The sequence below is a fragment of the Embiotoca jacksoni genome, unplaced genomic scaffold (genome assembly GCF_022577435.1).
Source record: "Embiotoca jacksoni isolate LCO1_2020_lvr unplaced genomic scaffold, fEmbJac1.0.p SCAF_3, whole genome shotgun sequence".
Taxonomy (NCBI): Eukaryota; Metazoa; Chordata; class Actinopteri; family Embiotocidae; genus Embiotoca; species Embiotoca jacksoni.
In genome coordinates, this window is record NW_027185381.1 from 9113839 (window position 1) to 9141643 (window position 27805).

At 42.1% G+C, this 27805-nt stretch overlaps 1 protein-coding gene across 10 annotated transcripts in view; it reads right to left on the reverse strand.

Annotated features, from left to right (window-relative positions):
- The window catches only part of srpk2 (SRSF protein kinase 2), a 66207-nt gene extending 39972 nt beyond the window's left edge, over positions 1-26235 (reverse strand). For 8 of the 10 annotated variants that reach the window (XM_069163622.1, XM_069163614.1, XM_069163620.1 and 5 more), the window contains exons 1-2: positions 26139-26235; positions 25815-25881 (exon numbers count right to left, since the gene is read on the reverse strand). In XM_069163622.1, coding sequence (XP_069019723.1) covers positions 25815-25881; positions 26139-26154 — 83 coding nt within the window. In that variant the 5' untranslated portion in view covers positions 26155-26235. Of the gene's footprint in view, positions 1-3850; positions 4835-25814; positions 25882-26138 lie in introns of those variants that run through there. The other 2 variants (XM_069163621.1, XM_069163615.1) reach the window with 2 other exon arrangements.
- Positions 26236-27805: the final 1570 nt, after the last annotated feature.

Sequence of the window (27805 nt, forward strand, 5' to 3'; positions counted from 1 at the left end):
GTGGATGTGGCATTTTCAATAGCTTACCTGAGCACTACAATTACCTAAACACACAGAAACATTGACTGAAGATGAGACAGTCAGATGACCAGGTTTACGCAGCATGTGTCAGTACTGCTGCCTCTCAACAGCTCAAACAACTACATGAGCTTCAAGCCAGCCTTGCAACAAAGCTCATAAACTCTTGACCTTTGGGTGTTTATTTATTTGACTTTTGTTTAATCCTTAAAGAAAGTCTCTTCAAAGGACATAAGCCTCTCTACCCAACAGCATTGGTTATGACCTAAAATGATGTGCCATCGCCCCTCACAAAGAAGCTTTAAGCTGCTCACAACGCAACGAGGATGTGGAAACACTTAAATATCCTCACACACACACACACACACACACACACACACACACACACACACACACACACACACACACAGCCTCGTCCTTCATCCATCTCCACCATGCCTCAAGTGCTAGGTTACACAACAGGGATCATCTTCCTAACGCAAGTGCTCCACAAGAAATTTGTCACTGTGCCACTTCTTGCTCTTTTTCAGGCCCAACTTCTTCATTCATTTCGTTTTCTACTCGTCCAATCTCCCTTATTGTTGACAAACATGTCACTGCACATCCACAATGAAGCACTCCTGAACTGTGTGTGTGTGTGTGTGTGTGTGTGTGTGTGTGTGTGTGTGTGTGTGTGTGTGTGTGTGTGTGTGTGTGTGCATCCGCATGGCGTCTGGGGCCCAGATGGTGTTGCAGACCGAGGAATTGTGACGATTTATCTGAAAAAAAACAAGCCCGATATAGACTTTGAAGTTCAATTCACAGCCAAATACAATCCACTGATAAAACTGAAAAATAGGTCAAATTTCCACATCAGTACATGCAGCAAACACGATAGGTGACTGGGTTGGTTAATATGACACCCATGTCTGTTCAGGATTCTTGACGTTATGAATGAGTCTATCCATAATACACTAAAGAATCTGTCAAAACTGATGAAAATACCCGTTGTACAAGCTCCAATATGCTTGTTTTGACCAAGCAACAGTCCAGTAACCAAAGCCATTCAATTTAAAGGAGCTTTGCATTTTTTTTTTTTTAAATGCAGCAAATCGTCAAATTTTAAAAGATAAATGTGCTAATTACATGCAATTTTTCCTTCATAAATGACCACAATTTATCAACTAATCGCTTATTGAACCAGCTGAACCCAAGTTGATGCTGGCGGTGGTATACAACACTTGTATCTACATAGGTTTGATCTTTCTAACATGTCCTTTGCCATATAACTTATGCAAATGAACGTTGTAATCATGCACTTCTTTCTATAAAAGCAAAAGCAGCTGTCCGTGTCACACTCCCAAAACTGCAGATTCCTGTCTGATCTTAGTCGCATGTTCAGGGAGTGGTATTCAAATCCAACTTTAACCATGGTGGTATTTCACCCTCGAGGTTCATGGGTGATATGAATATTATTAAGTATTTCTGAGAGATAAAACATCATGACTGGTTATACAAAAAAAAAAACTGTTATGATGCTCCCCGACTGGTCAACCAGAGCTGCTAACCTGGTAAGGTGATCAGCGGCCGGTGTTGTTGCTGTGGTCATATGAGAGGTTTCAGGGGTTAAAGAGGGCAGCTGTATGTACATGAGTGTAACTCTTTGTGGTTACCTGCCATACAACAAGGGACTGCTGCTTTATTCTTAATTACAGACAAGACTGCTGTGACCCAAACAATAGAGGAAGGGACGAACTATCCTTGTAAGAAAATCCACAGACCTGGTCACACCACGGCTACCAGATGAGACGCTATATTTATGAGTGTCTGAGATCACAATGCTACTTTCTTTGTCTAGACGCTATAAATATGCCCGTTTTATCCATATACTCTCATGTTGCCTGTTTACAGTACGTGTGTGTCCGCTGCCATCGCCTTTTACTTCAAATTAAACTTCCCTTCGTGAAGCCGATATAACGCCACTCTCCTCTGTGCCCAACCGCCCATGCAATAATGCCTGATTTTGTTAGTGCCCGTTTACTTTTGCCTATCCGTGTGCCCACTGCACCGTGTGTTTTAAGTGTGCCAGTCTGGGGCCTGGCACTAGGTTGTGTGGATGGCAGCGGCTCGGCCTGATCGTACTTGGCACAACATCACTGGCTACCTGAGTCATCCAGTCTGCCTGCTCCTCACCCTCCAGCACCCGTCAAATCGAAGCTCTTTCTGCTCTTTCCCTGCACACTGAAACAGGAATGTGGGCTTCGTCCGATTATATCCGAATGGATATGGGTTCTTACGTGCACACGTCACAATATTTCCCACGTTCGCTTTTCGATTCACCGCTTTAAAACAGATATGGAAACTACCAACAAGAGAGCTTCTGTTCTCAAACGTTTCTCCTGTCTTCCTTTCCATTTTCTTCAAGAAAAACACACGGGCTTGACTTGCAGAATTTAACAACGCTAAAAGGACGGCAGACTTTCTAAATCAGGACAAAAGTAAGCAACCCTGTGGGAAATAAAATACTGTGTTCACTTTGATTTTAGGTTAGGTTAGGTTAGGTTAGGTAGTTACTTTATTAATCCCCAAGGGGAAATGTTTTTCGCTACAGCAGCATACAGGAAAGCAATAAAATAATAATAAAATAATAAAAAGCAATAAAATAACAGTAAAAAAAAAAAAAAAAAGTATGCATGGGAAGCTCTAATTAGCCATAAATAGGTACAAAGTATTAAAGGGGGCATTCATCTCTATTGCACAACAGGCCTCCGAACCATGGCTAGCCTTGATGCACGTGCTTGTCATTTACTGTGATATATCCTGTTTTGACAATTTTGAACAGAGCTATTATTTGTGTCTTTGTCTGGTACCGTGTGTGTGTGTGTGTGTGTGTGTGTGTGTGTGCGCGCGTGTGCGTGTGCGTGTATTCAATTAGCCACAGTGAGCCATGTGACTGATAATGCCTTGTGACCTTGCTGGTCATGCTTAAGACCGTTTTTGGGTGTTTCACGATATGAATATTTACACAAACTTTACAGTCAGACAAAAACAAAACTGCTGTTTACAACAACACCTGTCCGTGTGTTGTGGTAAAGAAGTCGTGTGACGTTCAGAGGTGCCATTGTTCAGTAATGTTATGCACTGTGGTGCGTCATGTGGTGAGCTGTTGTCTTGCACTGCTGCCGAGATGCATTGCTGCTGCTGCTGCTGCTGCTGCTGTTGGCTGTGCTAATGTTGACGTGTGTTGACACTCTTGCTGTGTAAGCTCTGTCCTCCAGCAGCATAAAGAGACTCTGTGTGTGTGTGTGTGTGTGTGTGTGTGTGTGTGTGTGTGTGTGTGCATATGAATGTATTCTTGTTATTGTTGTCCTAAGAGATGTTACAGCCTCAGCAGGTACCCTCAGCTCCAGTGTGCATCAGTGTGGAGGTGTGTGAGCCGTATCATGCTGTAAGATGATGTGTATCTACTGTACATCTTGTGTGTGTGTGTGTGTGTGTGTGTGTGTAAGTGAGGATGCTGTTTAAGCGGCCGTCTGAAATGTTACAGCGGCATGCAAAACAATGAACCGCTGCATCCACCCACCCCCCACCACCACCACCCCCGCCGCTCCGCTACAGACCTCTCTGCTGTGACCCAGACAATAGAAGAAACCAGCTTAGATCAGACAGAAAGAGAAAGAGAAAGAGAAAGAGAAAGGAGACAAAACATGGAGGTGCTGAGGGGGATGGTGGCGGGAGAGGGTTGTGGTGGGAAAGCGCATAATAACAGACAGAAAGGAGGGCATGCACACGGACATATGGAGACGAAATGATAAGGGGAATGAGAGAGGGACGGAGGACGATGAGGTGTTACCTTTCGGGGGACGAGGATTTCTCCGAGTTCACGGACATGAGCGGTGCCTGTTAGCCGCTCTCTGGCCGAGGGACCACAGGAGACGGAGAAATACAACAGAAAGCTGCTTTCTCTCTCAGTGTTGTTGCTCTTCTCTCCCTATCTCTCTCAGCTGTGTGTCTGAGTAAAGGAGAGGAGAGGGTTACTGCCTCCCCTCCTTCTCCTCCTCCTCGTATTTTCCCCTCCTCCTCCTCCTCCTCTTCCTCCTCTCTGTCTCTCTTGTCCTCTCGCTCGGAGGAGAAGAAAGGATGGAGGACGAGGCTCCACGAAGGATAATAAAAGAGCGGCTACTGTGCAGTGCACAATCTGTCTGAGTGTGCGTCTGCCTGTGTCGATGTGTGTGTGAGCTGATAGCGAGAGCAGCAATGTCAGCCAGGCGCCCCTCCTCACGCCTGAGTCTCCTTCCTCCCTCCCTCCCTCCCTCCCTTTCCTTCCTTCCTTCCTTCCTTCCTTCCTTCTCCTCCTTCACCTTGCCTCTCTCTCCCTCTCTCTCACTTTCCCTGCTCTCACTTCAGCTCCTCTTTGTCTCCCTCTTCCCGTTGTCTCCTTCCTCTCGCCGGTTGAAGTGGGTGATGAGATGAAATCACAAGCTCTTGATCCACAGTGTGTCTGTCCCTGTCCATGTGTCTCACCCTTCCTCCTCTCTCAGTCTCGCTGGCTCTGTCAGGCCTTCTGCAGCTCTGCACAACAACAGAGCCCAGAGCGAGCTGGACCATTCCACTTTCTGCACATGCAGAGGGGTGTCTGCTCATCACACAAGCCCAAAAATGTGTGCATTTCTCCTCGAGACACCCTCTCCTCCCCCAATGAATTAGTTCCTCCTTTTCTCTCTCTCTCTCTCTCTCTCTCTCTCTCTCTCCCAATTGCCTTATTACGACATCCTGTATCTCAGAGCAACGCCGTACAGATCTGCCTTGCTCTCCCCCTCTTCTCCTCTCTATGTCATCCTCCCTCATTTCCTCTGAACCTAATTACCACCTCTGTCTTTTTTTTTTTTTTTTGCATGCTACCGTTTCTGTGTGCACAAATGTGTACTTTTTTTTTTTTTTTTTTTTTTGCCTGCATTCCCGTCCGTCTCCATTTTCTCGCCATCTCTCGGGGCAGATGGGTCTGCTTCTACATGAGTGAGCAGCTCACAGAGAGGTAGCCAGAGGGTGTGCCATGATGGGGGGTCTATGTCTATCTCTCACTGTGACCTCAATATTGGTGTGTGGGTGTGCGGAGGTATGTGCGCGCACATAGATGTGTGTGTGGCTGTTCATATCAAAATGCACAGCGGGGTGTTGAAGGGGAATCCTGAGGTTAATGTGACCGACTACTCATCCAGGGATTGTAGAGGGCGAAGACAAAATGTTTACAAAATATGTACAGTCTGTACAGATTCTCTCTTTCTCATTTTTAGATTTTCATTTGATATCTCAAAAACTATCTTACGGATTGCCGTCAACGTTAGTATTCACGTTCATCTCCCCTGCATGATGAATTGTGATATTTACTCTGGGCATCGCTGTGTTTTCTGACATTATCACATAATCACAAGTGACTGGACACTTTAATGGTGTTATTATAATCGGACTATATTACAGTATGTATCACCATAGCAACTTTGGAATAAATAGACCATCAGACATAACATTGTCCATATCAAGTGATCCTCAATAATAACCTCAAATCCCTAATTTGGATCTCAGAATTTTGCAAACAATAACAAATTCAGATAACGGCACAATCCCATTAAATCTCACTGTGCAATGATTTTCAACAAAGTCCTAAAAGGAGGTTGCAGCTACTAATTATTACCTGCTTCTGTCGGCCCTGCATTAATGATATGTCTGACAAATGCATTTTCATGGTAAGCACAATTACTGCAGCCATCTGAGAACTATCAGAGAAAGACACAAAGAAAACATGAACACAATGATCCTTTTTCTCTTCTATCTCCATACAGTTCCACTTTCCCACATAAAAGGACTACATTAGGCACACATGTCTCTGAGCCAAACTATTGTCCTCATTCTCTGTGGATGTGGGCCAATGGGGGGAAAAGTACACTCTCAGTCTTAGTGCATCCAGACAGCAGGAAGAATATTGAGCTGATATGAGAGGGTGCACTCAACTTTTTATTCATTTATTGTCCATACCCAGTTTTATCGGGGTCACGGGAGGCGGGGGAGGGGGTTGGACTCCATCACAGAGCAAACTGGATGTAACGCAGGAAGAAAAGAATCTGGACAAATCATCAGTGCGTCAGTAAGACAAACACATTTACATACAGTGCGCTGATTTACCCGACCTGCATGTTACATGGGGGGTCGTGAAGGGAAACCAAGGTAAGAGGACAAGTGAGGCAAAACTCGGATTCAAATTACTTCAGTGCTGAAATAATCACTCAACTAATCTTTTATACAATTCAGAGAGGACAAATGTGCCACAATAATCAATTACTCTGCAGCTGAAACAATTACTACAAAGGGGCGGTGGTGGCTCACATGGTCGAGCGGGTAGCCCAATTATCGAAAGGTTTGCGGTTCAATCCCTGGGCCATCCTGTCTACATGCCAATGTGTCTTTGGCAAAACACTGAACCCCAAGTTGCTCACAACGGCAGGCGAGCACGTGCATCGGTGCGTGAATCATTGAATGGGAAGCAAATGGTAAAGTGTTGTGAGAAGTAGAAAGGCACTGCATGAATGCAGACCATCTGCAATAAATACTGTAATACAAATGTTGTTCTCTGTTTTTTAATTAAAAACTAAAGATTTGAAAATAAACCCAAAGTGATTTTGCATTTTGAATGACATTTTGAAGACAAGACAATTGATCTAAAGTGAATCTAAATTGAAGGCAGTATAAAAAGAATTGGCTGTTGGCTCCCAAATCAATATTTAGTTTATATTTTTAAAAACAAAAATGCCAAAACCGTTCCAGGTCCCAGCTCCCCTAATGTAAGGATTAGCAGTTTTTCTTCTATTGTTATAAAGTCACTTTGGGTTTGGTGACTGTTGTTAATACAAAATAAGTAACTGGAAGATGATGACTTGGCTGTATCGGTATCTTTACATTTTATGGGCTAAACGTCTAACTAATTCATTCTAAACAATAATAATCCCTTGATATTTAAATTCTTAGGGATTCTTTATGTTTTTATGAAATTCTGTGTCTCCACTGTTAAATTCATTTAGTCAAGATGAATTGCAGATTAGTTTTTAATGCCCCACTAATCCCACAACTCCACTGAGTTCCATGTGCTGAGGTGAATGAAAATGTGGGAGAGGAAGAGCAAGGATTTGTACTCAGTACTGGCGGTTAACTGGAATCGGTATGAGGCGAGAAAAACTAGAATTGGTGCGTCCTTATTTTGCACCATGCAATCACATCTTTCTAGTACACATTTCCCCCAGGGGGATCAGACCATAAGGGAAGTAATGGATGACCACCCTTCTCAGTCAACTCCCCCAATTTCGACGGGTGCAGTGGTACGATCCTGATGTCACCATGTCACCTTTTCATGGGGATAACTTATAAGTGAGACTTCAGTGTCCCAAAAATGGAATACCTCATTCATGTAAAGGAAACATGCGCACGCGCGTGCACACACACACACACACACATCTCAGGATATTTCACCCAGGGTATCAATTTGCAAATTCAAAGGCTGATTCTCGTTCTATTTTCAAAAGGAGACGGCGCAAAAGAAGAATAAGGAAGAGGGGGAGGGAGGGAGATGATGACTCTCATGAGCAGATATATTTTGGGAGCCGGTATTGAGGCTGCCGGGAGCTATCTTTAAGCGGCCTACTTCTCCTCACTGCCTGGTGGATGCTGGGGAGAGAGGGAGGGGTTTTATGCAGGCAAACACACACTCGGGACACAGACACACGTACTGTAGGTCCCGTCGCTCCTGGACATACATCACCCTCAACCTACTGAAATGAAGCCACAGACAGAAGTCACAGCAGAAGCACAATCACACAGGCAACTGGCAAATGCATCCGCTGCGTGCTCTGCATAGCGTGTGTGTGTGTGTGTGTGTGTGTGTGTGTGCGCGCGCACTAAGACAGCCGACTAAGACGATGCTACTTCAACAGTGACTGTGCTCTTTGTGTCGGCTGCCTTGTTATCACTGTCTGCAGAGAAAACACTGCCCCCAAGTGGAAACACATCATGCAAGATCACCTGCACGCAAGTCGGCTTGTTCTGTATTCAATTGGGTGGCAGAGAAGTTTGTGTGCGTTTAGAGCGGTGCAGGTGCAGATTGATTGACATACCGATAGCCTCCGGTTAGCCTTACGGCAGGTCATTTTCTCTGCTACAGACTTCCATATGGAGCACGCTTGTCTATAGGGACTCTATAATTCAAGCCACATCACGTGGCCCGTGGGTAGTAGCTGCAAATCTGCACGCACAGGAGGCAAAAATAAATTCACTAGTGGTGAGTTGCAGCGGCTCATTTCCTGCTGTCAAAACGAAGAAAACAAAGGAAATTTAAATTGTAGGAAGGAAGCAGTAAAGTCGATGGAAGCACAATGATCTAAACATTTTAAGTACTCATAAAAGACGTTTTTTTCTTTCGGCGCAATGAAAAAAATACATTGAACGTGTAAAAGGTGAATGTTCACATAACCTTAAAACTTAAGATGTTTGTATGGTTCAGACCTGGTCATGTGATAGTTGACAATACAGCACACCATCCATTTCATTTAAATGGGGAACTTTACATGACATGAGGCATTTTCGTTTCTTTAGTCTTGATGCACATTTCATATCAGAGCTTTCACAAATAAAACACGAGTTAACATGAATTCCATATTCATAAAGGGCAGTTCAACTTTTTCTAGCAGACAAACGGAAATGGAACTAACAATATTAATGAAGTCTCTTTGTCATTTAAATGTATTTAATCAGGTAAACTCATTAATCATACGGATCTCCTTTTCAAGAAAGACCTGAAAGCAAGAGACAATCCATCCTTAGACAACAGGACAAAGAACAGAAACAAGAAATGAGACAACAGATGAAAGGAGTAGCAGCATCTAGTGGCATTCAGTGCTGAGGCATCACCTTCCCCTGCCAGGTGTGTAAGAGAACCTATGGTGGCTGTGAAACTTACAAATAAATGTGAAAGTCCCCATCTAGAGCCAGAGTTTGGTTTGTCCCTCCTGGGACACTGTAGAAAAATGGCTGTGCAACATGGTGTGCTTCACTGAAGAGGACCCGCTCCCCATGTAGATATAAAGGGCTTATTTAAAGGTCATGAAAACACAACGATTCAGGTGATTTTACACTTTAGGAGACATCATTATATTTGATATCAAATTATGTTCCATTTCTGCCAGTAGGTTCCCCTGAATCCTACTGAACCTTTAATAAAAACCAGTTACAAGAGTCACAGCAGACATCAAATAATCAAACTTTAAAATGAACAAAAAACATATACAGTTTAAGGCAGCTTGTGGTTCATTCCATTTGAAAGATGCAAAACCAGTTCTATCAAGGTTATGAATACAGATGAAAGTTATTGGATCATACACTCACTTTGTTCTATCTAAGAGTCCAGGTCAGCCAGGACAACGACATGCACAATACCAAACCCAACTCAAGCCTAAACACAATGCAGCCATTATTAATGTTATTACATGGACATCTACAGCACCCGCCTTACCCGCAAAGCAGTCAACATCGTGGGAGACTCAACCATCCCTCACACAGCCTCTTCAGCCTCCTGCCTTCTGGGAGGAGGTAGTTCAGCCTCCGTCATGCTCCTCCAGACTGAGGAATAGCTTCGCCCGTGAGGCTGTCGGGATGCTGAACTCTCTTGTCTTGTCTTGTCCATATGGTGAATTGACAATAAAGTTGACTTTGACTCGTGCTTTTCATGCTTTGACATGTCAATATGTCTGCCTTTATAAGTCCTACTAGCAGATATTTGGGCCTGTCGTGGGTTTGAATATTCCTCAAGGCCTTTGTCTTGAACCCTTTCATTCTCGTCACTTCTTCTCACTCTACTTTCTTCTAGTTAAGCGGAAAAGTCTATAATCGCTCCCACACACACACACACGCACACACACACACACACACACACACACACACACACACACACACACACACACACACACACACACACACACACACACACACACACACAAACAGCTCAGTGTTGAGTGCTCGTAAGTCATCCAGACATACACAGGTAAGCACCTTGCACTGTCTGTGCCTCATTACCCTGGAGAACACACTCTCAAGCAATATGTTTGAATGTGTCCACTTTGCAAGTTATAAAGCAAGTGTGTGTGTGTGTGTGTGTGTGTGTGTGTGTGTGTGTGTGTGTGTGTGTGTGTGTGTGTGTGTGTGTGTGTGTGTGTGTGAACATGACTGAAAGCTCATTAACTGAGTGGTGTGTGTTTAATTGATGGCTGATTGACCTGCGCCCTCTCTTCCTGAACTCTGACCTCAGCTCGGACATGTTTAAATGGATTCTGTCAAACAAGGGATTGGGTCACACTTAACACCGAGCTCACCCACAAAATGGCCGGCTTCGTGTTTTTTTCGAGCCTTTTCACTTCACTAATGGAGGTAGGGACAGATCCTGTGGCAAAGATTAATTGAGATAAAGGTGTTTGTGAGATTAGTGTACAACGTATTATACAATGCAGGTGACGTGCCAGATAAAACCATCTTTGGTGAAATCTTTAAAGGAATTTTAGAGAATTTTTCTGACATGTTCAAATTCTCCAGAATTGTGATTTTAAAGGTTCAACCACAACTTGTTAATCACAAATTCCTCCTTTCTTAAATAACTGTCCAGAAAAAAATCCTTTGCAAAAGACATCCGAGACGTTTACAACTTATCGTTAGATCAAACCAGTCATTTCCGTTTCTAAGTCTTGGATTTTAGAGCAATGCCTCAAACTAAATCAGCCTGCAAAAATCTGTTCTTTACCTCGTATTTAACCAAACAAGCTGCACCTAACTGCTCAATTTGATGACCAAATACACCGCAGTTATGTGGACGACATGGCCCTAAAATAATGTCAGTAATGACACAGTGTTTGCACGATATCTCTATAAAAACATACAGTTTCAACAAAATACATGTTTTAGTTTTATGTCAGCAGAAAAATAATAGTTCGCCTTCAGATATCCAGCAAAAAAACAATTATGTGGGAAAAAAAGCATTTCTCACATCTTTATTTTGTACACAACAACAGTAACTGTGTGTAAGTTACATACATACTACAGTTACAGAACAATTTATTGACAAAAGGAACAAGTGAGCCAGAATCACATTTTGTGTCTGTTTAGACAAACACGCATAAAACAGTAAGCCTTGTATTCACCAGAAGCCCATAGAAATGGACAACTATTGTTTTTAATAAGTAAACATAAGGTGAAAGCTAAAGTATTCAGTCTTTTTGAATGTGACATAAACATCTGAGGGGAGAGCAGGACCTACAATGGATCCTTTCACCAAACACCAGAAACTTGGACATGGCTACCCTCTATTGGACAGAATGGGAATTGCATTTCTGGGTCTCAAACCTGCACACGATGCACTTTTCACTTGAAACAAGGCATCTATAATGGGATACAGGGCACCAGGGAGAAGTAAAAAGCAGTACTTTCAGAGGCTAAACAAGGATAAACTTCAAGTTTTTTTTTTTATGGTGTTAGAAAGCACGGGTAGGAGAGGAAATAGCCTTGGCCACGAGCAGAGGGGGGCGTACAACAATGAGCACCTTTGTCTTTCCACAGTATTGTGATTAACAACTCTGCAGCAGAGAGAGGAGGCAGGCCTGTGATCACCAGCGAGCATTATGTCAACACAATGAATGAGATAATTCACTTTGCAGAACTACTGATGTAATGTCTCTGAAAATAGCCGGAGACGGTCGGTTAAATGTCTCTGACTGAGAGATTACAAGTTCTGGTTCTGGAGCCAAACAGCAGTCACGTCAAAAAGGAGCCAATTGAGAAAGGAAAAGTGGACAAATGGAGCTCACAAAAACATGCTGGGCAATTCCTATATGAAACAAACCGAACTATGACAATATTTTTGAATTGTTTAAGGCAGATGTAGAGAACTTTACTTTAAGGTTAGATATGTGAGAAAGATCCACTGGAAACCCAGAAGCTCAAAGACTGAGGAGGGCTGTTGCACATATATACTGTGTAGCACTAGTTAATGGCTTACATGTACAATTCCTACAAAAGTAAACCAGCACTCAAAAGGCTGCTGTCCTTTCACATAAGAGCAGCTGTGCAACAAAAAGAGATCAAATACAGCACTAATGAAGACAACAAATGAACAAAGCACACCCAGTTCTGAATATGTGCTTCACTACAACACTAGTTCATGTAAAACAAAGACAAATTTGTGTTTATTTGTTTTGACAAAATGAAGGCAACATCCTAAAAAGGCAATTTCAGTTGTAATTGCAGATGAAGTGGAAGGTAAACTCAACATATCTAGTTGTGCAACTGAGGGAGTTGAGGATCATTGGGCTCATGGGGTTCAGGGTCATAAATTACAGGATTGCATCATTTTTTTTTTTTTTATTTGGTTTATTTGACCTAATCCACCTCTTTATTCAAGTTTATACAAATTGTATACTTAGATACTCTCCAGTTTTGGAGACTGGGCTAAATGAGGACACCATTGCTCTGTGTGGTCAATTACTCAGTGTTTACAGTAGCAGCAGCCTTAATAGGAGGGAGCTGATGCGCGCACACACACACACACACACGTGGAGGATACACACACTCTCAGGAGATATGGGTTAGTGTGCTGAGGAGATGCCGAGACAAACAAATGCCTTGTGGCGAGACTGCAAACATGAGCGGCGAGCGCAGTCGACACGAGCAATCCAATGCCACAGGAATGAGTATTGATTCTGCTCGGTGGTACCTGAGTCTGCATTCATCATGTTAGCTGTAATTATCAGTGAGCGAATGGGACAAATGTTTAAATGTGCTGCTCTTAACCACTGAACCACTGAACCACACTGTCGACATGAGCAGCATCTTGGTATATCATCATCATCATCATCATCATCGGCTTTCTGCAGTTTCTGTTAACTAAAACTGTCTCTACATTTTCCATGACGGAGCTTTTAGTTGATGTTTAACTTTTCCTATTTTTAAAGGGAGGCCGATTACTATTACACCAATGATGACTGTTCATGTTGTGCAAAAGCTGTTCACCGAGCAATGAGAAGCTGTGGGTAGTCGACATGCTGGGCTCTCTCCCCTCTCTCCCCTCTCTCCTCCTCACCCCATGGTCTCTCAACGTTTGCACTGTGGACCCATATTTGCACTAAGTTGTCTGTTTTTTTTTGTTGTTGTTGTTGTTGCATATTTATGCTTTTCTTGTTTTGTCTTTTTATTTGCACACAGTGGGACCGTGAGAAACGATTTTTTGTTCCCATCCATCTGTATGTCTGTTTGTCATGCGGTGGGTTGACATTAAAGAAGTTGAAGTTGAACAATATTATTTTAAAAAATGGACATTAAGTGATGCGCAACATCACACAATGTTGTGGTGCACAGGGCGTAAACAAGGGTGTAATTTCCACACACCCTTCACGTATTCACTCGCCCTCCTCGCTTCTGTAATATAAGTTTAGTCTCTACAGTTTGTTTAAACTGTGTTCATTCACTGTCCATCTACCAAATAGAAACCAGAGCAGAGAGAAGATAACATAAAAATGGCGACACACTCATCTGCGTTGCTTTTAATTGTAACTACATACTTGCTGGTCTCGGTCTCAGACCTGTTTGCCCTGGGTCTTGACTCTCAGGCTACATAGAGACTGCCCTGTCACATTTTTGGAGGTTGTTGGGCATTCTGCAAACTTAAGAGGAAGTTCAGTATGTACTACTCAAAGCTAAACAAAACTGCCCTTTCATCTCCTCTTCATGGTTTTTGGAAGAATTCATTGTATGTACAGTTTCTAGACTCTTCGCAGTATCAGAGAGAATAAGTCAAAGTGGACCAGCTAATTCAAGGCCATAAAAGGTTGCTGCAACATCAACATGTATGTTAAAATCACCCCCAATTATACATCTCCCTTAAGGGCAGTGAACTGCAACATAATGCATAGGTCAGAGTTTAACAATGAATATAGTGAAAGTGCAAATATGCAGGCTTTGCGTTTGAATAAAGCAGCATAACACTTTCAGGAGGAGAAACACTGAAAAGGCAGCACTTTATGCTAAAAAAAAAAAAAAAAAAAAAGAAGAACTAAATCTGCCAGAGCCACTTCAGGTTCTGTCTTTTCAACACAAGTCTCACTCATCTCAGGTCTCAGTTCAAACCAACAGTCTGACTATGAGCAGAAATTAGGTTTATAATAATTGAATCATAATAATAATCTATCTGATAAGAGACTTTACATTGTAAGAAATCTAGCTTGATAGAAAACCACATTTTTGAAGGTAGAAATAAAGAACTGATTTGAAAAATGAAACAGAAATATGAAATCAGAAGAAAGTCCTTCCTCCCAGTTAGCCAGTAGGTGGCAGCGGAGAGTGACTCTGTGCTGTCTCCAACCTCCCCAACTGTGATAAGCTTCTGTCCTCACAGAATTACATGCCCTATTAATATTTCCCCCTTGCTCTTTCCATGATGACCCACTGGCCTGCAACTGGACTGCACTTAACAAGCATTACATGACAGAAGAAAATCCTCACTTCTTGTCCCTCGTAGGACAAATCCTATTTGGACCAGACACACTCTGAACTCGGGAATCCCTCCTTTTAATTCACTCTTGTTCTGTCTCCTCATTCAGCCCAATCGACTCGGTAGATTTACTCGGATCTTGTGCTTTCCTGGCCAGCGTTCTTGGAAAGCAGGTAGGAGCAGGAGGAAAATACTTAACAAGCTCAAAATGCCCCATTTAGACAAACATCTAGTTCGTCAAGGGGAGCAAAATCCAACAGGAAAATTAACTCTAAAAGCCGCCAAAGCAAGCAACTAGATGAGAAGCAGTGCATAAAATGGCTCTGGATTAGTACTGGCAGGCCTGACGAGCGTGGCCCTGCTGTCACAGCTAAAATAAACCAACCACTCAACTTTACCCACATTAAGAGCTAAGTTCAGAAGCAACAAACCCAGCACACCTCACACAGCTGTTGAAAAGGTGAGTTTAAACAGGCAGCTTCTCTTCAGGAGTTCCTACTCTTAACGCCTACCGGAGTGGCCTACTTCTACATTCAATTAGTCCGTCAGCCAGCAGTGATACCGGCACCGTGGTCACCAGGGAGAAACTCATTCCCACTCAGACACCACAGAGGAAACGGCTAATATCGTATTACAATTCAGTATGTAACAATGGATGATCTGAGTGGGGCGTAGTCAATCTCTTTGACAGTACGAGTCCATTCATTCCACTTCTATTCATAAGAGGATTTTTTTTTTTTTTTTTTTTTTTTTTCAAAAAAGACAGATATAGACTCAATAAATTCTGGAATACACACAATGGTTAGACAACAATTTGGTTTGTTATTAACTCTGTATCACCTCAGACATTGGCTGGCTGTCGACATGACAGCCAGCGGGTGTGGACGGCTCCCTCATAGCCTTGACAATGAACTAAAAAAAAAACACAAATGTGACTGTTTCTTTGGTGCCTGACCTCGGCTGAACTGCTTAACGGATAACGGAGACCGTAGAAATTGTTGTCCTTCAGTTCTCACTCGTAACGACACATTTTCGAAGGCTGTGACGGCGACAACGCCGAATGAATAACACATGGTAAACCAGACATGCGTTTGTAGCATGGCCGGTGTTTGGACGTGAATGAGCATCTCCGCCTTTCCGTTCTGCTTCTCTATTCAGCAACCTATTATAATGTATGTGCTTTGCCTCATGTGCCCAACACAGCAGATTTTGCTAACCCTCATTTCCTGCCTGCAGCTGCCCTGTGGCATCCTCCAATTCCCTCTCTCCACTTTCCTTACTCACTCTCGCCATCCCGGGCTTTCCTGTTGCTATTGGTTGGCCAGACTAGACACATGCTCCCACACGGCAAACTCGGCTTTTCACCGTCTCGGTCCTCTTCCCTCCCTCTTATTCCCTCTTTATCTCGTGCTGCACCTCTCTAGCATTCAGCGTGCATCTCATCGTTCCGTCTCCCTTTTTCTTTCTACATGCAGCTCGCATGTGATCTCGGCGCCTGCCATCAGCTACGTCCGGGCGGGCTGCAGTATTGATGAGGGAAGCTTTATTGGCTGAGCCGTACAAATCTGCCTGCCAAAGATCGAATCGCGGAGCTCTTCCTCGCATCTATACATTACATACTAGTCAACAACCCACTACTGGAACTAGAACATCTGCCAACTCGAAGACACGAGCCCACTGGGGTTCCTTCCCAGGTAACAGGTCTCCTGCCTTCCCCCGAGAATCAATTCAATTCATTAACAGGGGAGCCGGTCCAGACCTTAAGCTTGTCACCTGGAAATCAATAAAGAAAATCCATCTCAATAACAAGCTGAACTTGCACACAACCACACAAAAAAACATCAACAAATGAAATGTTTAGATCCCAATTCCAAAGTCTTTCTTCAAGCAACATATTTTATCATTTTTGGAAACACTTTATTCGCTTCCTTCCCGAGAGGTAGATGACAAAAGCAAACCAGCTCATCTGTCCAACCTGCTGCTGGTCACAATGGAACTGGGGGCGGTGGCATTTATTGATGATTTTACTGCTGACAAAAGCAGCAGTACGAATGCAAAGATATACAGCAGCTCAGATTCAGCAAAGGCATCAACGTGTCTTTATTCAGGAGGACAGCAATCCTCAAGCAAACGCAACCAAAGAGGATGTTCGGGTGAAGAGGGGGAATGTCTTGAATCACCTGATTTACATCAGACCGAGCTGCATTCCACTTCATGACGACGCGGAGAAAGGTAGAGACCCCGCAAAAAGCAAAAGCTGAAGGTGGGTGCAGTGAAGGGCTGAAAGGGCGTCACCAGGGAAGATAACAAAGCATCTGCTGATGTCTGTGCGTCCAAGACTTCACACAGTAGTTGACTGCAAAAGATTTTCCACAAAAAACTAAAATTGATGGTTTGGTTTTGAATGTGTTGGGCACTAAGCATAAAAGAACTATATTGAGTATATTGAGTCTAAAAAAAACAGAAAAAAAAAAATGTCCAAAGAAGTACAATGTGGACTGTATAGTTTTAATGTCTCACACTAGCAATATGTGTTTCAAATATCAAAATAAACTTGATAAACAGTATTAAAAAAACAAATTGTCGATCTACTTTTATGGGAGAATCAAGCACAAACCATTAAAACAGTCCTTTGTTGCATGTTTCTGTGGCTCGTTTTCTCTCATCTCTTTTTGCTGACGCTATCTAATCAAGGAATATATTACCTAAAAAACATTAAAGACACGAGGAATCAAAGTGAAGGTGTTCTTTTGTTGTTGTACGTGATTAGTATTTTTATACATCGATATGTTGACAAACCAGAATGTCATCTTTTTGTTTCTCGTTTCACGTACGTGCTTCACTTTTGTAAATTTACAAAGTAAATAAACCCAAACCTCAACAAGCCATTTGATTTTTGACAGAGTGTAATTAATTTTACTCCCTGCCGTGAATAAACCGTGTCCCACCCTGGACAGTCCAAGAATACTGGCTGAGCAACGCTCGGGCTGAAATCAATGCAGTTCACAGAGCAACGCAGGGAACATACGTCAGGTTACAGTCGGCTCATTTCATGCAGAGGAGCCTGTTGTGCTGACAGATATATATCCCGAGAAGAGTATTAGCATTTAGACTCACCAGTGCTCCGTCATGAGTTATGACTAATGGATGCTATTATACTGGTGTCACTTTATGTGCATTTCACACTCACAACCCCAGCGTGTCTTGGTATCCTAATTCAGATCCATTTAATGAATGAATCCATTCAGACCGAGCCTCAGCCAGTGAAACTTGCAAGGACCCCGTCACCCTCCGATGTGAAAAGCTGAAACCTTTACAACCTTTGGTCTTTAAAAAGGTCCCATATTGTACAGTATGAAGTCAGACTTCCATTTTGTTTTTGATTGTAAATCAAGTCGACATGCTACAGTGTATAAATTCTGTGGAAGTGTCAAAATCCCAGAGAATGCACAAAGGACGTATCCAGCAGCTGTGCCGTTTGGTCCTCTGTAGGTTGCGATGTCACAGAGCTAACAGGCTACAAGGCCGAAGAAAATGTGCGGTTGACCTGGTCGTGCCTCGCTCCGAAAAGAGTCAGCCAATCAGAGGAGAGGGTCATTGATAATGCACCTTAAAGAGACAGGCACCAAACAGCCTGTTCTAGGTTGAGCTCTATAGAAGAGGGGAGATTGTTTTTGTTGTACTTAAAACCACAAAATATCTTCATGGGGATATTAAGACCGCAAATAAAACACTGGAAAAGTGTAAAATACGGGAAGCACAGCTGGACCGTGGGATCAACTTTAACCCAGAAGATGCATTGGGAGGGATGGGTGACCAACAACAGGTCAAAGGTCAATGAAAGATTATAGTACAGAAGAAATATTACTTTGTGCCAGCTCTACTATCCAAACTACAACACCACTGTTGTGCCGGTCACCATGGCGACTAGGACTTGCTCTGAAAATGATTACTACTGGTCTACCGGAGTCATACAGCCAGTGTTTCTAGGGCAACGTGTACAACAAAGGGTACAAGAGTCAACTTGTTTTAAGGGACAGTCCAAACTTAATAAAGGGAAAGGTGATAACGTGAGAAAAATAAATGTGACGGTGTCAGCTATGACCCATCACTGAACAAAACATGTCAGAGAAAAGATTAGCGTTATTACTGCTGCAACTTTCAAAGCACTCGTGTATTTGTTGCCATTAGTTAAACAATTCCTGATAACGAAAGCACAGATGGCATCTTGAGCACTGAGGATGATATTGTACAAACAAAATTATTTGGCTATGATATCAAAATAATATTTTTTGGCTCACTTCTTTTAAAAGATATACATGATTTCTTTGACTAGAAAACCGATAAGCAGGTATCAACATGCAATTTTTCATTTCCTGCCACTTTGCTTGTATCCCTTTTTTTCCATAAAGTTATTTTGATTCATCCAAATCAAGAGTGTCGGGTTGAAGGGCAAAGTTTGTTGGAACGACATGCAGAGATCAAAACTTTTGACCTGGTCAATGGAAACAAAGAACGCAGGAAGTAAACAGGTGAAAGAGAGAAAGGAGAGCAGATTTGGAACAATGAATTGACTGTTTCATCAACTGATTGATGGTAAATTGTCAGATATATTTTAATAATAAATCTCTGCAAGTATAATTTTATCAGCAAACACTGCATGTAAATCTCTCACTTGTAGGCCAATGGATTTGCTGCTTTTCTGTCTATTCTAGAGACAGCAGGCAGATTTTGGGATGTTAAATGGAAAAATAAGCAATTTGAGCTTTTGAAAATTGCAAAATTAGTTGAATATCTATCACTATTTTACGCCTTTTTAAAGCCAAAACAATAAACCAGTGAATTGAGGGAAAAAAATAGATTGGTTGATAATGAGGATAATCTGTAGTTGCAGCCCTATAAAAGATAAATACTGATGCTGACTGCTATAAGAGAAGCTGAAAGTGTGGCAGTCTTTTTAAAATCTATAGCATCAATTCCACAACCTGTTGAACCTAACTCCTAAACCCTAGCATCAACTCCAGTATCTCTCTTTCTCACACACACACACACACACACACACACACACACACACACACACACACACACACACACACACACAGGGAACCAATAGCCAGATCAGCAAGAAAGACCAAACGAAAAGAAAATCTGTTGATGGAATAAAACGATAAGATCAGGTTACTCTGTGCAGCCCGGTACCTGAACTTCAAAAGGACAACAAAGGAAAAGTTGGACGATGAAACATAAAGTGGACTCTGTGTGAACTTTGTTTTGGGCCGCAATCGGTGCCAAAGTATCTCCTGGCACTCCACCTACAGACGCTGCACGTCTGTATCTGTACACAGACACGCACAGAGTCAATACGGTGTTATGTTAGTGGATGAATCCAATAATATCAAAGCACAGCTGAGCTCGCATTAGTCCGGCCTAGAACATAGTGTGTCGTCAACACAATGAACAGAAGTGATAAAAGCTGGGGAAAAGGCTTTGAAGATCTGACTCGTAGCTGCAAGGCCCATATATCGGTTTCTTTGGTCCGCAAACGCTCTTCTCAGCAATTCAAACCCAAATGTGTGACTGGATCTCCTTGTGCTGATGATCGAAAACATCAAGGCAACACTGAGCATGTGGTTCCTCACAAACAATGCCTCTGGGTGAAGCAAATATGGAACGTGTTTGTTTTTTAATTAGTGAAAAAGGGAAAAAAAAAAGAAAAAACTAAAAACATAGTGCTGACACGCAACATTCTTTCTCTCAATATCTGATCAAGTGTGAAAGGCAGATGAGCATCATCCCCTTCTGCTTGGTAAATAAACCTGACACATGTGTCATCATTTTTATGCATCAGCAATGTGATAGTTTACTTTAGCTCATCTATTCATAACTGTGGACTTGTAAGTTAATTGTAGATCAGGCCAGTTTGTGGTGATTTTGATAATACCATAATACAGATGGCACCATTCAATATGCTGTCCTCTGATGCTTTGAGCTAAATGCTAACATCACATGCTAAATGGGACAATTGTCCTGTCAAAATGTCTTTAAAAAGATGCTGTTTGAGTCAACCACTTGTTTTGAACATCAAATGGTTGACACCATAACTTACTTATCAACAAAACTGTGAGCCTGCTATTGGTGCAAAAATGAAAAGTTCAAGGTCATCAAAGCCAATACAATGTGTCCTCTGGGCACCGTAAATGATTATAAAACATATCATCTATATCCATTTAAATGTTTTTGAGATATTTCTGTCGGAAGAAAATATTGATACATTTCATTGTTGTAATATTATGCTGTTTTGTAATACTGCATTGATTCTCATAAACAGACCATCCATTTTTCAATATTAGTTTTTATCCAAAGATTTGTGCCAATTCTTTTGCCGTGAGGGCACAAAACTTAGTGTTGTGGTGTTGGATGTTACAGGGACAGGGAGAAAAAGCCAATGCGGATCCCAACTCACGTTTTATGCTCATGGAGCTGAAATGTAATTTAAGATTTAAAAAAAAAAATTAAACAGTCACAATATTTTGCAATATATTGAATATAACTCCTGCATCTTACAAATCAAAATGCCGGATTATTGCCAGTACACAACCCTTCTGGATCAACCAAGGCTAAGAAACAAAACAGAAAATTAACCCCCTCTCGGTGCAGTAAGAACTGCATCCAACTGGTTGGAAAGCATGACTGCCTGAACAACGAAAACATCTAAATCGCTGAAAGAATTCAAATTGACCAACAGAAAAAACAAGCTCCTGCACTGGCTTCGCCTGAGGAACAGACATATCTGGTCTTCTGTGCACCCAGTGACTCAGAGACAGAGAGGAAGCCAAGAAAAATCTACATGAATAAATATTGTATATCTTTGGATAGTAAATGCTGTCATAAGAAATGAAAGGCACTTAAAAAGGTCCTACAAAACACAATTACATACCTTTATTCTTTTTCTTTGGACATACTTTGATGACCTCATATAAATCCTGGCATGACTCAGCCTGATGTTACCTTAATCTAATCGGGACAGATACAGTGGGTACGGAAAGTATTCAGACCCCTTTAAATTTTTCACTCTTTGTTTCATTGCAGCCATTTGCTAAAATCAAAAAAGTTCATTTTATTTCTCATTAATGTACACTCAGCACCCCATCTTGACAGAAAAAAACTGAAATGGAGAAATTTGTGCAAATTTATTAAAAAAGAAAAACTGAAATATCACATGGTCATAAGTATTCAGACCCTTTGCTGTGACACTCATATTTAACTCACATGCTGTCCATTTCTTCTGATCCTCCTTGAGATGGTTCTACTCCTTCATTGGAGTCCAGCTGTGTTTAATTAAACTGATTGGACTTGATTAGGAAAGGCACACACCTGTCTATATAAGACCTTACAGCTCACAGTGCATGTCAGAGCAAATGAGAATCATGAGGTCGAAGGAACTGTCCAAGGAGCTCAGAGACAGAATTGTGGCAAGGCACAGATCTGGCCAAGGTTACAAAATAATGTCTGCAGCACTCAAGGTTCCTAAGAGCACAGTGGCCTCCATAATCCTTAAATGGAAGAAGTTTGGGACGACCAGAACTCTTCCTAGACCTGGCCGTCCAGCCAAACTGAGCAATCGTGGGAGAAGAGCCTTGGTGAGAGAGGTAAAGAAGAACCCAAAGATCACTGTGGCTGAGCTCCAGAGATGCAGTAGGGAGATGGGAGAAAGTTCCACAAAGTCAACGATCACTGCAGCCCTCCACCAGTCGGGGCTTTATGGCAGAGTGGCCCGACGGAAGCCTCTCCTCAGTGCAAGACATATGAAAGCCCGCATAGAGTTTGCCAAAAAACACATGAAGGACTCCCAGACTATGAGAAATAAGATTCTCTGGTCTGATGAGACCAAGATTGAACTTTTTGGCGTTAATTCTAAGCGGTATGTGTGGAGAAAACCAGGCACTGCTCATCACCTGCCCAATACAATCCCAACAGTGAAACATGGTGGTGGCAGCATCATGCTATGGGGTGTTTTTCAGCTGCAGGGACAGAACGACTGGTTGCAATTGAAGGAAAGATGAATGCGGCCAAGTACAGAGATATCCTGGAAGAAAACCTCTTCCAGAGTGCTCTGGACCTCAGACTGGGCCGAAGATTCACCTTCCAACAAGACAATGACCCTAAGCACACAGCTAAAATAACAAAGGAGTGGCTTCGGAACAACTCTGTGACCATTCTTGACTGGCCCAGCCAGAGTCCTGACCTAAACCCAATTGAGCATCTCTGGAGAGACCTGAAAATGGCTGTCCACCAACGTTCACCATCCAACCTGACGGAACTGGAGAGGATCTGCAAGGAAGAATGGCAGAGGATCCCCAAATCCAGGTGTGAAAAGCTTGTTGCATCATTCCCAAGAAGACTCATGGCTGTACTAGCTCAAAAGGATGCTTCTACTCAATACTGAGCAAAGGGTCTGAATACTTATGACCATGTGATATTTCAGTTTTTCTTTTTTAATAAATTTGCACAAATTTCTACATTTGTTTTTTTCTGTCAAGATGGGGTGCTGAGTGTACATTAATGAGAAATAAAATGAACTTTTTTGATTTTAGCAAATGGCTGCAATGAAACAAAGAGTGAAAAATGTAAAGGGGTCTGAATACTTTCCGTACCCACTGTATAACACCTATGTGGATGGGCAGGGCCTTTAAATTCCTAGCCATGATAGCTGGTTATGCTTTATGATGCTGATATCAGGACAATATGCATATATACATGTAATCGCCAACATCTTGCGCACAGAAACTGTCCCATGTGTCCCTAACCCCTCAGCAAGGCACCTTGATCTGTTCCTCTAAGCTTTATTTAAATCTCTGCTGCCGATGTGTCCGTTAGCGTTACTGACCAGAAAGAGTGAGGTCATGTCAGATGTCACACAAGCTGATGGTGACCGAGGACAGACGGGCGTCTCTTAGAGCTGGGACATTTTTATGTGTACAAACCCTCCTGTCTTTGTGTGGGTTTCTGAATGACTTAATTCAAACATGGGAGGCGGGTACCAGCTCAAATCAGAAGACATCAAAGTCAAGAGACAATGCACTGACTGAGACGTAGCGCAATCTAAACACTACCATTCACCTGGGTTCAATATTGCTCCGGACACACAGGTCTGTTCATGGTGTGCGACACAAAGATTAAGCTGCTGCTGCATTACAGATCTTCAACGTGGCTCCACGGGCTGAAAGCGTACAGGTCGTGCCATGTGTCACGTACCGCTCTACGGCCTGATCAGTCTGCAGAGTATGTTGCCAAAACTCCTCACTTCATATTTAGCATGTAAACATGTGTTTATCGGGACTGAGAGCAGCATTTCCTACACTAAACTGTAATTCACGCGTGTCAACTTCTATGAAAAGGGCTTCAATAAAGTGAAAACCTAGTGACAGCTTAATCTTTTTTTTTAATTTATGATGTGAAATACATGCCTCTGGCCATATATACCCGGGGTGAGACTGAGGTATTGGACCAGCCAGTAAATTCGTCGATATTAGCCTGTAACACACAAGCATAGGCTTGTACAATATTTTAAAGAGGAAAGAAGAAATTGCAGCACAGAAATGCCAAAAATATGTTTTAGGTAGTGGGAGTTTGTAGCTGTAAAATGCCATGCACTGTAATGTTGGGAACAAATCATTGAATTACTGTGTTCAGAAATTAAAAGATTATTTTTTTTTTATAAATGAAAAAAAAATGCTCTAACTTGCTTCAATATGGAGCTGCACATTTTGTATTAATCTATTAGTCAATCAACCACTAATTAAGCATTTCATCATTGAGTCATTTAGCTAAAGCATAAATGCCCATATTTATTTTTTCAGTGTATCAAATGTGAGAATTTGAAGTTTTCCCTTATTTGACACAAACATAAATTGCATATTTATGGAATATTTAATCCTTTCATGGCAGCATATTGGACTTTAAAGAAACTGGGTTTTTTTTTTCTGTATGTGCTGAAGTTTTAGTGGACCAAAAGATTAATCTGTTAGTCCAGAAAAAAAAAAAAAACAGTAGATCAGTTGAGAATGGGAGCAGTTTTTGTGTCATAATCAAAAGTGATATTATTTGCTCATATTGTTAAGGCCTACTGTGTACTACACCAGCATACACAGGGCAAAAAGGAAAGCCCACATCCGTATCAGGGCCCCACAGCGCTGCCATTTGATTCATGTTTTATTTACAAGATAGCTGGTTCTGCAGGTGAACAAACATCGTGTGGCATTATTTCACCACCGGCGTGACGTAATCGTGTTTTAGAACAACTGGATTTATGAATGGATATTTTTGGGCATAAATCCGCTGGCTGTATTAAAGTGTGTATGTGTCTGGGAATTCCAGCACATTCCTGCAGCCGGCGGCCGGCGGCCAGCAGCCGGTGGGGGGGGTTGGTATCACCTAATTGATGACTTCTTCGGCTGCCGGTGACGTCGCTCCAATAGCATCATGCCATGAAGAAAGCCCTCCACTCTCTGCTCCCAATTCGCATGCACTTTACAGAGCCGCTGCGCCGCTCTGCACGGCCGGCCGGCCGGCCGCAGCCACATGCACACCGGGAAAATCACGATACAATTCCCGTGCATCTGTCCTGTAAAGACCGTCTGACACAACCAGGAAACGGTCCTCTGGCAGATCCAAGAAAAGTTACATAACACCATGGGAGCGATTCCCAAAACAGTCTGGGCGACGTACCCCGTCTGCTGCTGCCATCACTGCTGCAGGACGACCACGGAAATGAGCTGTCATTTCTGTCAAAGATCCCTTTGAAAAAAAAAAAAAAAAACCTCTCCCCCCTCTCCCCTCCCCCCAGTACCAAAATCAATCAGGAGGCCATCAGGAGCTCAGAGAGGCGAAATAAGGTCCGACGCTTTAGAGGCGTGGGCTCGAACTGCTGCTGGAAAACAGCCGTTAGGGAGTCAGGTGGGGACCGTTAGGGACCGTTAGGGACCGCGTCGTCCACACAGACAGTCCTCGGACGTAAATGGCAACTTCCCACTCTCCACAGGAGCCTGTCTTTGGATGAAAATACTCCCTTCTGCCATATGCACACGCAGTCTTCACCGCCGACGCACCGGGCAACAGCACCGGCGTCACGCGGAGAGGGACCCGCTGTCAACAAACCAAACCCCGGCAAACAAACGCTCCGCTCTCTCGCGGTCCCTGGAGCCGTACAGTCCCCCCCACAAACCGCCGCCGCCGCCGCCCAGCTTACCTCCGATGGTGACCGGCTTTATCTTTCTTCCCCTTCGGCCTCCTCTTTCTGGCCTGAATGGCCATCACTGCCGGTCGGAGGAGGGTAGGTTCGTTCACGGGCATGAACGACGTCCGGGGAAGGGTGCGAGGATACACGGGGGGGGGGGGGAAGGAAGAACAAACACACACACCACCATCATCACCATCATCATCATCATCAGGGTCTGAAGCTGTCTGACACGGGTCACGTAGCGTCGTGTAACCGCGCACCGTGTAACTTCCGCCAGCCTTCACGTTAAATACAAACAGAGTAGGTTAAGCACAGAGGCTGAGGGATACGCACCTTTCCTGGAGCTCATGTTTCCTCCTCTTCCCTCAATAGGAGCGGGCAGCTCGACGGCAGCAGCCGGTTCTCCTTCTCCTCCTCCTCCTCACGCGAACCTCCCTGCGTTCAGAGGGCACGCGCTCCCTCTGTCGTTTGTAGTAGGAGTCGCGCGCGTGGATACGGTCACCACACACAAATCATTACATCAAAGTTCATTTGTAACAGCAGTTTCATAACTTTATATTTATATTTATATAAATATTTATATATATATATTTATATATATAGTTATATTTATATATATATTTATATAAATATATATAAATATATATATTTATATATGTATATATATTTATATTTATTTATATAAATATATTTATATTTATATATACTTTATCTAAATATAAAAGTATATATATATAAATATATATATAAATATATATATATTTATTTATATAAATATATATATCTAAATATAAATTATATATATATTTATTTATATTTATATATATATATTTATATTTAGATATATATATATATAAAAGTGTATATATATCTAAATAGATATATATATAAAAGTGTATGTCTTAAAACAATATTTGCTCAACATGAAACTAAATGAAGGATTTATTTTAGGCTAATTTAGGCCTCATGTACATTGACAGTGGTGGAATAACTTTGGCTTTGAATAGGTTACACAGTAAAACATCACAGTGGAATTGAGTTCAATCAACTCATCTTTTCCATTTTTTTGGCCACTCATATCCAAGATATTTCAACATAATACGTCAAGTGTTTATTTAGAACTGAATTCTAATTGTAACTTGAGCCATTAGGACTTGAAATGAGGATGAGTGAATTGAACAGCTAACAGCTCACTTAAAACTAACATAGGCTACTAGCAATCTTCCCAAAATGATTTTTTTTTTTAGAGAGTAAAATCTCTTTCAACTCTTTTTTTTTTAAAGAAAACAGGCACGATTGAAACTTGTTGTCCGTCTTTAATACATACCCTAAACGCAAACAGCAATTTAACATGTAGCCTATGTTAAATTAACTCATGGTTAATTTTTTTTAATGAAAACCATTTTTACCTTTGCCAGTACTGAATACAGTCACTCCTAAAGACTTACAATTGATTTCACTGTCTCTGAAGGCAGCATCACACGTCTCCTCTGTTCAGACATATATATGTCTGTATAAAATGGCTCCAAAAGCTGGTGGTGTATCTTCTTTGTGTCAATAGAGGAGCAAACTCTTTAAAATGTAAGACTGTAAAAGAAAAGCATGTCTGTCTCTAACTACTGTCCATGTGACTAAACATTTGATTTTAACTAAATATCTTAATTTAAATTAGTTTTGTTTTCTGAAGTCTGGTTACATTTTATAATTTCACTACTCATAAGACTTTGAACTGAATTTAACAACCAAAGTGCAACTCGTGTTTTAAGGCAGCAGGATAAAACGAGGACATTTTATATTCAAAAGGTTAAAGGTCAACTTCAAAGTGACAATATAATGTTCTACAAAAACACTTTTCCGGCCGTTATTCGACACCACAGCTCGGGAACAGAAGGGGAGATTGTGACCGTATTTCACATTTGGTTGGGCGCCGTATCGGTTACTCTCTTGAGGGTCCAACAGGAACCTGACATGGTTGTGTAGATCTTTGGTGCTATCAAGTT